The sequence below is a fragment of the Podarcis erhardii genome (genome assembly GCF_964252035.2).
Source record: "Podarcis erhardii genome assembly, chromosome: 3".
In the NCBI taxonomy this organism is placed as follows: domain Eukaryota; kingdom Metazoa; phylum Chordata; class Lepidosauria; order Squamata; family Lacertidae; genus Podarcis; species Podarcis erhardii.
The window spans coordinates 11,123,354-11,135,173 of NC_138507.1; the positions used below are offsets into that span (position 1 = coordinate 11,123,354).

The 11,820-nt window shown below is 45.1% G+C and overlaps 1 protein-coding gene across 3 annotated transcripts in view; it reads left to right on the forward strand.

The window, feature by feature from the left end:
- CHGB (chromogranin B) overlaps positions 1–9,651 on the forward strand; it is a 69,871-nt gene extending 60,220 nt beyond the window's left edge. For all 3 annotated transcript variants that reach the window (XM_081855544.1, XM_081855545.1, XM_081855546.1), the window contains 4 exons: positions 692–738; positions 1,739–1,832; positions 2,970–4,696; positions 9,233–9,651. In XM_081855544.1, the coding sequence (XP_081711670.1) occupies positions 692–738; positions 1,739–1,832; positions 2,970–4,696; positions 9,233–9,316 (1,952 nt within the window). In that variant the 3' untranslated portion in view covers positions 9,317–9,651. The remainder of the gene's footprint in view (positions 1–691; positions 739–1,738; positions 1,833–2,969; positions 4,697–9,232) is intronic.
- The last annotated feature ends 2,169 nt before the right edge of the window (positions 9,652–11,820 follow it).

Consider the following 11,820-nt stretch of genomic DNA (forward strand, 5'->3'; position numbering starts at 1 on the left):
TGGTTGGACAGTGTTCTCGAAGCTACTAACATGAGTTTGACCAAACTGCGGGAGGCAGTGGAAGACAGGAGTGCCTGGCGTGCTCTGGTCCATGGGGTCACAAAGAGTCGGACACGACTAAACAATAAATGTTGGGCTCATGCAGACTTGCCCTGGCCCCACCACTTTCCCTTGGAAAAACCCGATCTTAAAACGCTGAATCAGAGCAAACACCAATTGGGGTTTCTCCAGATTGAAGTTTGCTCCAATTTATTGGTAATGAGTGGGTTTTCCAGGGGAAAGAGGTGGGGCAAGGGCAAAACTGCTTGAAGCCATGCCTAGGAAGCATGGAACAAGCAGAAAACTGCCCAAACCCATGCTTTCTAGGTGCAGGACAAGTGCAAGTGTAGGATCTACTGAAATCAATGGGTCAAGTTAGTCATGCCTTAAATCCCATTGATTTCAATGGGAACTAAGTGCAACCAATTTAGTCTGTTCTGCTTATGGGTGCCATTATTTAGAAGGTTTGGCAACCACTTTCTAAGGGAAGACACATTTGCTGGTCTGGAGACAAATGTCTTGGAATTCAGCAATTGTCTGTTGAAACCAAACCAATTTTTGCTGAAGTTTATAATGTTGGTTTGTTTTCACCTGTTACAATCTGCCATTGGGGTTCCCATGTTTCTGACATTAGAAATGTTTTTATTCAAAGGTGTTCGTGCAGCACCGGTGGAAAAAGATGATCATGTTGAAGAAATGGTGAGTAGGAAAACTCTTTATTACTCTAAAATATAAGTGAATTGCCCATCACGGATAATTAAAGCTCCTTGCATGCAGTAAGAAATGCTCTTTACTAAACAAGGCTGGGGTGAAGAATCTCTTTCTGTTTCCTTTGAGAGGAATCCGAGACTCATATGTTGACATATGTCTGGTAGCACCTCATCTATATTGCCTTCTTCTCCAATCCAACTCCAGAGGCCTATTTCAGATAGATGTCTTTCCACTTTAAGAACTAAGAGTATTAAACACTAGGTGGAGGAGTGGGTAAGAACGTGTCATGCAAATGTTGTCTTCTTTCCCCAAATTCCTCTGGCCCACAATAATGTCTGGCAGTGTTCCATCTGGAATTAGGGAAAAGCTTTGCCTTAATCGTTCTTTAATGCTATGCCAAGCAGATCATCCAATTACATCTGATCCGGGGGGAAATGCATTGTATGGTACAGGCTGCCCTCCTGAGCACACTTACTTGGGAGTATGCCTATTGGAGCTCAGTGAGATTTTACTTTGAGTAAATATTCATAGAAGTGCATGGGTCAACAATTCCCTCTGCATTAGAAGACAAAAGATTACTGGCATTAAATACCACTTCAAATGACTGTTTGCTTTCAAATTAGTGTAATGGGCTGTGCACAGAGTACATCAATCTTGTTCCCACTACGTTCAAAGGAGGCATCCATTCTCACTCTGGAATATTTGGATCTCCTTTTCCTTTATGGTGACAAATGAATATGCTTGTTGTTGAGTTGGGTGTTTGTTTATAGAGCATTCTCTCTCTCAAAAAAACCCCCCAACAACCCTGGAAATTAGGTTTATTTTTTTGACTGATGTGTATTATTTCACTTTTGTATTTTTAAAAAACAAACACTTGTATTCCGATCCTATTCTGACTCTCTTGAAGGTCTCAGTTGGAGTAGAGTATTTTATAAAAACAAATAAAGAAAGAAAACACACTGACCTTCCTTTCCTGTTTTTACTCTAGGTGACACGGTGCATTGTAGAAGTCCTTTTGAACGGTTTGTCGAAAGCTAATGGTCCACCTATCAATCCACTGTGCAAAGAGCTTCTGAAGAAAAGTAAGTGCTCAGGTCCTAAGGGAATCCGACCCAGCTCATCTAGCCCCATTTTTACACTAAGAAAATAATATGGTAGATGATGCAATTTCACAAGCAAAGCTGTCATGACTGCCCAAGAACCCATTCATATCAAAGTGACCCTTAATCAAGTGTGGCAAACTTGCTGTGTGTATGGGAAACTCAAGGAGGATTACGCTTTCGGAAGATTTAAGACAGGGGACCACAAACTAAGGTCCGGGGGCTGGATCAGGCCCAATTGCCCTCTGGATCCAGCCTGCGAATGGTTCTACAATCGCCACTTGGATCGCAATTTTTTTCCTTTTTTCCTATTTTTTTGCCCCTCTACCTAAGACACCCCAAGCTTGCAAATGTACATCTGTGGTTAATTTTGAGAGGCCCATCAGTGGCCTGACAAATGAGTCAGAGGGCAAAAGCAAAAGTGAGCGAAGAACTAGAGTAGTACAGAACTAAGACTCTTTTCAATGCATCTGTGGCCATAACATTTCATATTTTGTTTTCAATAGCCTTGTCCATGAGGAGGATTATTTAAGTCACAGATGGGGAATATTGAGGAGAGGCAATGGAAAACCAGATGGGAGGGGAAATGGCTGACTGATGGGAGAAATGAACAGGAGCATTCAACAAGGCAACATTTTATTGGTGGTCCTACTTGTTCCCTTGTAATTATATTATAATTACTGAAACAGTGCACAATGAAAAGTCTCCCACATTAAGGCTGCATGCACACTGAACATTTAAAGCAAATGACTTCCCCCAAAGAATCTCTGTTAAGGGTGCTGGGAATTATAGCACTGTGAGGGGGTAAACTACAGTTCCCAAGATTATGCCGGGGGTGTCACATGCTTTAAATGTGTAGTATATATTCAACCTGTGCCTGTCACTAAAATAGTGTGAACTCTTGTGCATCAATGATGCCATTTTGGCAACATGAGCAAATAGCATTCCAACCTGAATTGGGAGAATCACTGATCCTCTTTTTTCTGGTCCTCAGTCTCCCAGATGAGCTGTAAGAAGTGAACAGGAATGGGAGGCAGGCAGGGATGGAAAACAGGGCAGACAGAGGGTGCAAACATGATGGCATCCTCTTAAAGAATCCACAACTTGTTTTGTTTTTAGCCAATGGACAAAAGCAAGAAGAAGAAAATATAGGCAAAGCCGCAGAACTTGAGCTGAGGCATTTATCAGAATCAGAGGAGTTAGAGAAGCCACCAGAAGGAACTGTGAGAGGAGGAGAAGAACCAATTGAAGAAGAATTGAAAAGACAGGCAGAAGGGAGTGAGAAATGGCATCCTGAAGAGAAAATCCACAGGGGAAATGTCAACCCACAAGTCATCTCCCAAGAGAGTCCTTATTCTTTTGATGAAGCCCATAAGGAAGAAAAAAAGGATGACGCCAAGAAGAGAACTGAGGAAGAAGGTAGCTATGAAAGAAATCACCAGAGTGAAGAAGAAAGCAATGAGAAAAAACACAGCGAGGAGCTGGAGCCTGAGCTTCTAGACAAAAAGTCTCCTCCTACAGCAGGAAGGGTGGTTGAAGGTGACCTCAAACGTTCTGGAGGCCAAAGGTACTTGGAGGAAAACACACATAGTCTAGAAGAGGGGAATCCAGAAAGCAAGGAAGAGGAAGATGCTGAGGAGGAAGAAGACGAGGAGAGCAGCGAAAAATATCACCACAGCTTTCATCGCGAATATGAAGACTCTTATGAGAGGAGAGAACCTGATGCAGAGAAGCGAGGCCGCAGACCAAGACATTATCATAGGAAACCGAGGCTGGGCAACTCCTCTGAATACAAGAGACATCATAATGGTGAGAAGAGGGACTCGCCCGAAGAGTCTAGCGAGGAAGAAAGCGAATTCTGGGATAAAAGGAGCCACTACCCCAGACATTATTATGAGGTAGGACACCATTTTGAGGAGAAGAGAAACTCGGACGAGGTGCATGGCTCTGAGGAGATGGAGGGAAAGAACAGGGGCAGGTGGCATCACAGCAGGGAGGAGAATGAAGGGGGAGACATGAGGCAGCGCAGCAGGGAAAATGAAGAGAAACAGCACCACTACGAGAGAAGACTCCATGATGAACCACAAAAGGAGTTGAGGCGCCACTATGAGGAAAGGACTCTTCGCGGCAAGGCGAGTGAGGAAGATATAGGCAAGCAACATAGCTACGGCATCCGGGATGAGAAAAGGCGCCAACACGACAAAGAACGGCAGCGCTTGGAGTGGGAGGAGCTGTCAAAACCACAAAATCTAGAAAAGGGAGATGAAGAGCAGAGGTTCTATGGTCCAGAAGAAAGGCACAACCCCAGTGTTGGGGAGGAAGAGCCAGAGAAGAGGCGCCACAGCGAGGGGGGGAGGCATGAGGGCAACAAGAGGGCCCTTCTGATGGAGGAGGGCTATCCAAGAAGCCACTACCTTGTGGAAGCTGTGAAAAGAGCCGCGCCTCCACACATCCCTTACTACCAGCAGCTCAGGTGGAAGGGAAGACACGTTGAAAAGAAGGGAGGCATCGCCGATCCGTTTCTGGAGAGCGAAGAAGAAGAAGAGGAGGAGCCCAGGTCCCACCCCAACGAGAGAGCCTTCTTTCCCGAATATAAAGATTATGACTCGCCATGGGAGAAGCAGCAGCTGATGGATGGCGTGAGCCGCAAGCACAACAGCAACGACCCCAGATTTGAGGTGAAAAGGCAATACAACCGGATGGATGAACTTGCCCATCTTCTGAGCAACCGGAAGAAATCTGTAGAGTTCCCAGAGTTATACAGCTCCAAGGAAGACGTGAAAAGAGGGCACGCCATGAGAAGCGGCAAGGGCAAACTGAGTCAGCGGCCTCTCACGCTGGAAGAGGTATTCCTTTATGATTTTGTATGAAATGCTCATTTTGGCTTGGAGGGGGGGGGGAGTCAAACTTTAAATTTCAGCGACATGACTAGGGCAAAAGCTTATGACTGCCGTCATTTCCAAAGCCTTATAGTGGTGGCCTGATAGCGAGACCAGCAGGTCCTATCCATGGGGTTGTGCCCCACATTGGACAAAAGATTCCTGCATTTCACTTAGGCAGTGTTTCCCAACCTTGTGCCTCCAGCTGTTTTTGAACTACAACTCCCATCATCCCTGACTAGCAAGACCAGTGGCAAGGGATGATGGGAATTGTAGTCCAAAAACAGCTGGAGGCACAAGGTTGGGAAACACTGACTGAGAGGACTCTTGTGTTCCCCTCCAACTCTATGATTCTGTGATTCCCTAATCTAAATTACCTCTACATTTCGCCGTAGATGTTTTCACTACAGAGCCAGGCAAATTTTATTATGCACATTTGTTTTGAAACTGCTGATTTTAGTTATGTTTTGATAAATTTTATGGTGACTTGTTTTCAGAGTTTGATTTTATCAGTATTTTTTAATGAGTATTTAATATTATGTCAGCAACTCCTGCCAACCTAGCAGTTGGAAAGCACGTCAAAGTGCAAGTAGATAAATAGGTACCGCTCCTGCGGGAAGGTAAACGGCATTTCCGTGCACTGCTCTGGTTCGCCAGAAGCGGCTTAGTCATGCTGTACGCTGGCTCTCTCGGCCAATAAAGCGAGATGAGCGCTACAACCCCAGAGTCGTTCGCGACTGGACCTAATGGTCAGGGGTCCCTTTACCTTTACCTTTAAGCAGCTTACAGGTTTTTGTGGATTAAGTGATATATATATATATATATATATATATATATATATATATATATATACACACAGTTAATACTTGTTGCCCATAACCTTACAATGCAATCCTATATATTTTGACTACAAACTAAGTCCCATTTGGAGTGGAACTTACTCCCAGGTAAGTGGACATAGGATTGCAACCTCAATTATAGTTTTTCCTTAGTTGCCCTCGGGAACTTCTCCTAAGGTGCTAACTGTATCCTTCTGTGCTGTAATTGGCTTTATTGTAATCTGAATCTATGCCAATTTATTGCGGGTATTTGGGTAGGGTGCATATTTTGGGTTCCTGCCAGCTACATGATCTCAGGATTCACTCAGCAGTAATGAAGATTTATATGTAGTGCATGATATCTGATCCCTCCCCCCCCCCCCCGAGAGCAACCCGATATTTAAACAGAAGCACATTTCTTAATAAACTCTAGATTTTTGGAGAACCGTTAATTCAGAACTGAGACTCTCCTTTTAGTATATGGGACAGAATACTTTGCGCTTTGCGATGTTTGCCCTTGCAGAACTGACCACACAGCCTTCTGCAAGGCTGCAAATATTTTGCATGAGTGGCACATTCCAACTCTCAGTACTACATGATACAGTACAGTATGCTTCTCTGAAATTACCGACTGAGGGACTGTAAGGGCACTGAGAGAGTCACAGGACTAAAATTGCTATCCTGAGAAAACCCACAAGCTAAATTACTTGACCTAATTGGTGGGAAGGTGCCAGGCATTCCTGAAATGGAATATGTTGTTGCAGATTTGAAATGAGCATGAGCAGTTGCAGATGAACTCTGATGATTGGGCAAAACAAACAAAAACCGCTTCTCTGGTACCCCAATGTAGTCCTTAGGTTTAATGTAGCTCCACATCAGTGCGGAGGACAAACTTGCAAAACATGAACTTGCATGAACATTGTGATGTCCAATATTGTGTTCCTATGGTGGTGTTCATGGGAAGAAGTTGGCTTTGATGTCTGGGAGAAACGAGGGTGCTCACTGGAGAGTGAATGAGAGACAGCTGGACTGGAGATCCAAAGAGATTCTGGGATCTAGCTGGTCACCAGTAACACCTCCACAAATGAGAGAACCCCATGAAGGGTGTCCTCTGCCACCATTAATCCACATAAGATGAAATATGGAAAGAGTTGTTCCTTCAGGAACCCTCGATCCAGGCAATTTGAGGCTTTAAAGATCAGAATCATCACTTTATATAGCCCAGAAACAAACTTAGTAGCAGATGCAGATGTTGATGAATGGGAGTAATCTGATCTTGGCAGCCAGTGTCTGACCCAAACCTATTAGTGTTTTTATTAGAGAACATTTGATTACAAATCAAGGTTCGTGCAGTGAAGCAGCATATACAGTTCCTGCAGAAATTGCATGCAAAGAAAGTTTTAGTCTGTAACTGTAGGAAGTATATCATAAGGCATGGAAGTCCTTCATGGACAAGGTCAAAGTCAACATCTGACAAATGAATATTGGTAAAGGAAGATCAGGACAGAGCTGGTCTGGACTGTGGTAGTTGCTAAGCACTTTTCAAAGGCAGATGCATGTAAACACATTATAGTTCAATGGGATGTATCATGGTGGAATGCCCTCCCTTCAGATGTCAAGGAGATAAAGAACTACATAACTTTCTAAAGACATCTGAAGGCATCTGTAGCAAGAAGTTTAAATGTTTGGTGTTTTACTATGTCTTATATATGCTGTAAGCTGCCCAGAGTGGCTGGGGAAACCCATCCAGATGGGTGGGGGTATAAATATTATTATTATTATTATTATTATTATTATTATTATTACCCAATAAAGAATGCAGTTCTTAGCAGCCCCTTGAAGATATAATAATAATAATAATAATAATAATAATAATAATAATAATAATAATAATTTATACCCATCCGGCTGGGTTTCCCCAGCCACTCTGGGTGGCTTCCAACAAAAAATTAAAAATACATCAAAACACCAATCATTAAAAGCTTCCCCTAAACAGGGCTGCCTTCAGATGTCTTCTAAACGTCAGCTTGATATATATTTATTTGACATCTGGTGGGAGGGCATTCCACAGGGTGGGTGCCACCACCGAGAAGACCCTCTGCCTGGTTCCCTGTAACTTCGCTTCTTGCAGTGAGGGAACCGCCAGAAGGCCCTCAGAGCTGGACCTCAGTGTTAGGGCTGAGCAATGGGGGTGGGAGAGACGCTCCTTCAGGCAAAGTTGGGTCCAGGAGGACTCAGGTTGCAAGCCTGCTCTTTCAGGGAGATCACAACTCAATCCAGAACAGGCCAAACACCACCTCCTAGGTCGTAGAAAGGAAATCCCCACAGCCATTGGATGGATGGAGTCCAATTCCTGAATGGAATTCAACATCTGGCGGGTCATACCTTTCCTATCCATAAACCACTGAGCCACTTAGGCTTGCCAAATGGGAGGCTGGCAGTTCGAATCCGTGCAACGGGGTGAACTCCCATTGCTCTGTCCCACCTTCTACCAACCTAGCAGTTTGAAAGCATACCAGTGCAAGTAGATAAATAGGTATACCTGTGGCGGGAAGGTAAATGGTGTTTTTGTGCGCTCTGGCTTCAGTCATGGTGTTCTGTTGCACCAGAAGCAGTTTAGTCATGCTGGCCACATGACCCGGAAAGCTGTCTGTGGACAAACAACGGCTCCCTCGGCTTGAAAAGCGAGATGAGCACCGCAACCCCATAGTCACCTTTGGACTTAACTACAGAGTTCCTTTACCTTGACCTTTACCTATATCAACTGGACCCTACCATTAATATTTCTACTTTCTCTGGGCTGAGTTTGTTTGCTACTCTCCCTCCAAGCCATAACCACCTTCAGCTGTATGTAGAGAGGCATGTCATGAGGATCTGAAAAACTGAGGTACAGTTGGGTGTCAGCAGTATGCTGATGACACCCAACTCTGCACAGCCTCTCCTGGTGGCTCCATGCAGCTGTTAAATAGCAGATGGATCCTAACAGCACCCTATGGGAAAACTCCTATGGGGCAGCTTAGCTTCCCTGAGAGGTAGTAATAATAATAATAATCTTTTATTTATACCCCGCCCTTCCCGGTTCAAAAACCAGGCTCAGGGCGGCTAACAACAAATTTAAAACACTTTAAAACACTTAATTATAAAAGCAGCATAAAATACAGTATAAAAACAGGAATAACAATAAAATTCAAAAATCGAAAATCAATTAGATAATCCCCAGGGCTAGCTGGCTGAATTGGTTCTACTTGGGCCAGCGGAGAATTAGCTGTGGGGTCTCAGAGCGGGTGATCTTCATAAAAGGGGAAGGGGAGGGAAGAGAAGGGAAATAAAAGATCAGGCTGAATTCAAATTACAGGCCAGGCAGAATAGCTCTGTAGGAACAGAACCACTTCAGACAGTGCCATCCGGCTCTTTCTGCAACAAGAAAGGGTTGTATTGAAGGCTGCCGAGAGATCCTGGAAAAAATAGTGGTGTCACACCGCGAGTAAATTAATATGTGCAAACGAGTCATGGCCAGGTATAGTTTTCTTCCACCTTGAGGGGCGACAACACGCCTTTGATGTAAGTGATGATTACTAAAGAACAAAGGAATATTTGTACCATGATCCAGTGTTCCTAATAAAGAGTGATCTAAACCTGTGGTATCTTGGCCTACAAGGATTTGCATTGTTTCCATTCTTCACAGGAAAAGGAACTGGAAAATCTGGCTGCTATGGATTTGGAGTTGCAGAAGATAGCAGAGAAGTTCAACAGTAACAGGAGAGGATGAATTTGGCCTGGCTTAATGTCGGTATGGTAAAGCGTAGCTTTGTTTAACAGTACACTATATTTACTGGTAAAGTCACTGCCACAAGTGTTACTTTCCTTCCCTTCCTACTAAAGAAGTAAATGCAGTTTACTAGTTACCTAAGTGATGGTTTGCACAGGCCCAAGTATCTTTATTCCAAATACGCTAGGAAGCCCAGATCAGCATGAATTTTAAGCATCTAGACCTGTGTGCAAGGCAGACATTTTAAAATGCGTGTGGAAATAATTGTGTGTGTATGTTCTTCAGAACTATGTTGTCTCTTAGTTTGAAATAATAAAAAGTACGTTGTTCACATTGCCGTATGCTTGCCTTCTCTGTTAGTCTCATGATGATTTGCAGAGTGTTGCATCGATCAGGGGAATAAGGGCGGCAGCAACACTTAAAACAACCAAGCCTGAGGTTCAGCCATTTTTGCCCAATGTATGTTAAGTCACAAAAGGGTCGTGGGTGGCGCTGTGATCGGCAAACCCTAGGGCTTGCCGATCAGAAGGTCGGTGGTTCGAATCCCCGCGATGGGGTGAGCTCCCGTTGGTCGGCCCCTGCTCCTGCCAACCCAGCAGTTTGAAAGGATGTCAAAGCGCAAGTAGATAAATAGGTACCGCTCTGGCGGGAAGGTAAACGGCATTTCCGTGCGATGCTCTGGTTCACCAGAAGCAGCTTAGTCATGCTGGCCACATGACCCGGAAGCTGTCGGCCAATAAAGCGAGATGAGTGCCGCAACCTCAGAGTCGGCCACGACTGGACCTAATGGTCGGGGTCCCTTTATGTTAAGTCACACCAGCAAACAGTGATGCCACAGCCACTCCCACACCATATATTTAAAGTACATTTAACACACAGGGCTTCTCCTCCCAAATAATTCTGGAAACTGTAGCTAAGGGCACTGGGAATTGTAGCTCTGTGAGGTGTGAACTACAGTTTCGGGGATTCTTTGGAGGAAACTATGTGCTTCATAGGCATGTTGTGGATGTGACCTCAGAGTGAGGTTCTTTGAAGGGGTGATGGCACCAAAGCAGGTGCAACAGCTAACCATATTACAATGGGGCAATGGCAAATGCTCATCCCTTAGAACCCGTTTTTGAGCCTGTTGAACCTCAAATTGAGCCTGTTTTTGAAGCACAAACATACCGTATTTTTCGCTCTATAGGACGCACCGGACCATAGGAGGGGGAGAACAGGAAAAAAATAATTCTCCCCCCTCTCTGCTCAGCGCCCCTTCAGCGAAGCGGCAGGAGAAATGGAGCCCCTTCCATTTCTCCTCCCGCTTCGCTTAGGAGGCGCTACACAGAGAGGGAAAACTGTGCAGCGCCCCTACAGCGAAGCGAAGCCTGGAGAGCGAGAGAGGTTGGTGCACACCGATCCCTCTTGCTCTCCAGGCTTCAGGTGGCTATCCGCAAGCCTTTGGAGTGCAGCGGGAACTCCTGCTGCACTCCAAAGGCTTGTGGATAGCTGCCTGAAGCCCCCGGAGCGCAGCGGGAGTTCCCACTGCGCTCTGGGGGCTTCAGGCGGCTTCAGCGAAAGCAAAGCGAAGCCTCCGGAGTGCGGGGTGAGCTCTCCCTCTGCGCTTCCAAGGCTTCGCGTTGCTATCGCTGAAGCCAAGGAACCTGCATTCGCTCCATTAATTTTTGAAGGGGAAAAAGTGTGTCTTATAGAGCGAAAAATACGGTACCCAAAGGACTCAAGTATGTTGACATAACCCTGAAGGAGCGTCTCCACCCCCATTGTTCAGCCCGGACACTGAGGTCCATCTCCGAGGGCCTTCTGGCGGTTCCCTCACTGTGAGAAGCGAAGTTGCAGGGAACCAGGCAGAGGGCCTTCTCGGTAGTGGCGTCCGGCCTGTGGAACGCCCTCCCACCAGATGCCAAGGAGATAACTACACAACTTTTAGAAGACATCTGAAGGCAGCCCTCTATAGGGGTTTTTAATGTTTGATGTTTTCTGATGGGTTGGACTCTGCCAAGAGATGGACTGGGAATAATAATAATAATAAAAATAATTGTAATATGGCTTTGGTTGTGGAATTTTCTGGTTTGGGGAATGCCTCCTGCATAACGCTGACAGTCTGGAGGTGCTCTAGCGTAGCACGGAATGTGATGTGGATAGGGAAGCAAATTTTTTTTAAAAAAATACTCTGAAAATGGAAATGAGAGTAAAAAGACGAAAAAGCAGGTAGGTCCACAAGTGATTTCTGACAGTTCACAAAAGGAGGCCCAGATGTTTCCCACAGCTGTCTACACGTTTATCAGCAGGCTTGCCACCATCCTGACTCCACGACTGCCACCTACTGTACATCAGTAATGCTGCTCCACTTAAAACTCATTCTGTGTTCTGAGCAGCAGTCAGTGGTCAAGAGTTGTATTCCGACAAGATCTGGAGCGCCTTATGCTATGCCATTTCTGGCAAACACATTACGTAATGGGGCTCAGGAGCCAACCTTAGTCAAGCGTGATTTGCTTTGGGGCTAT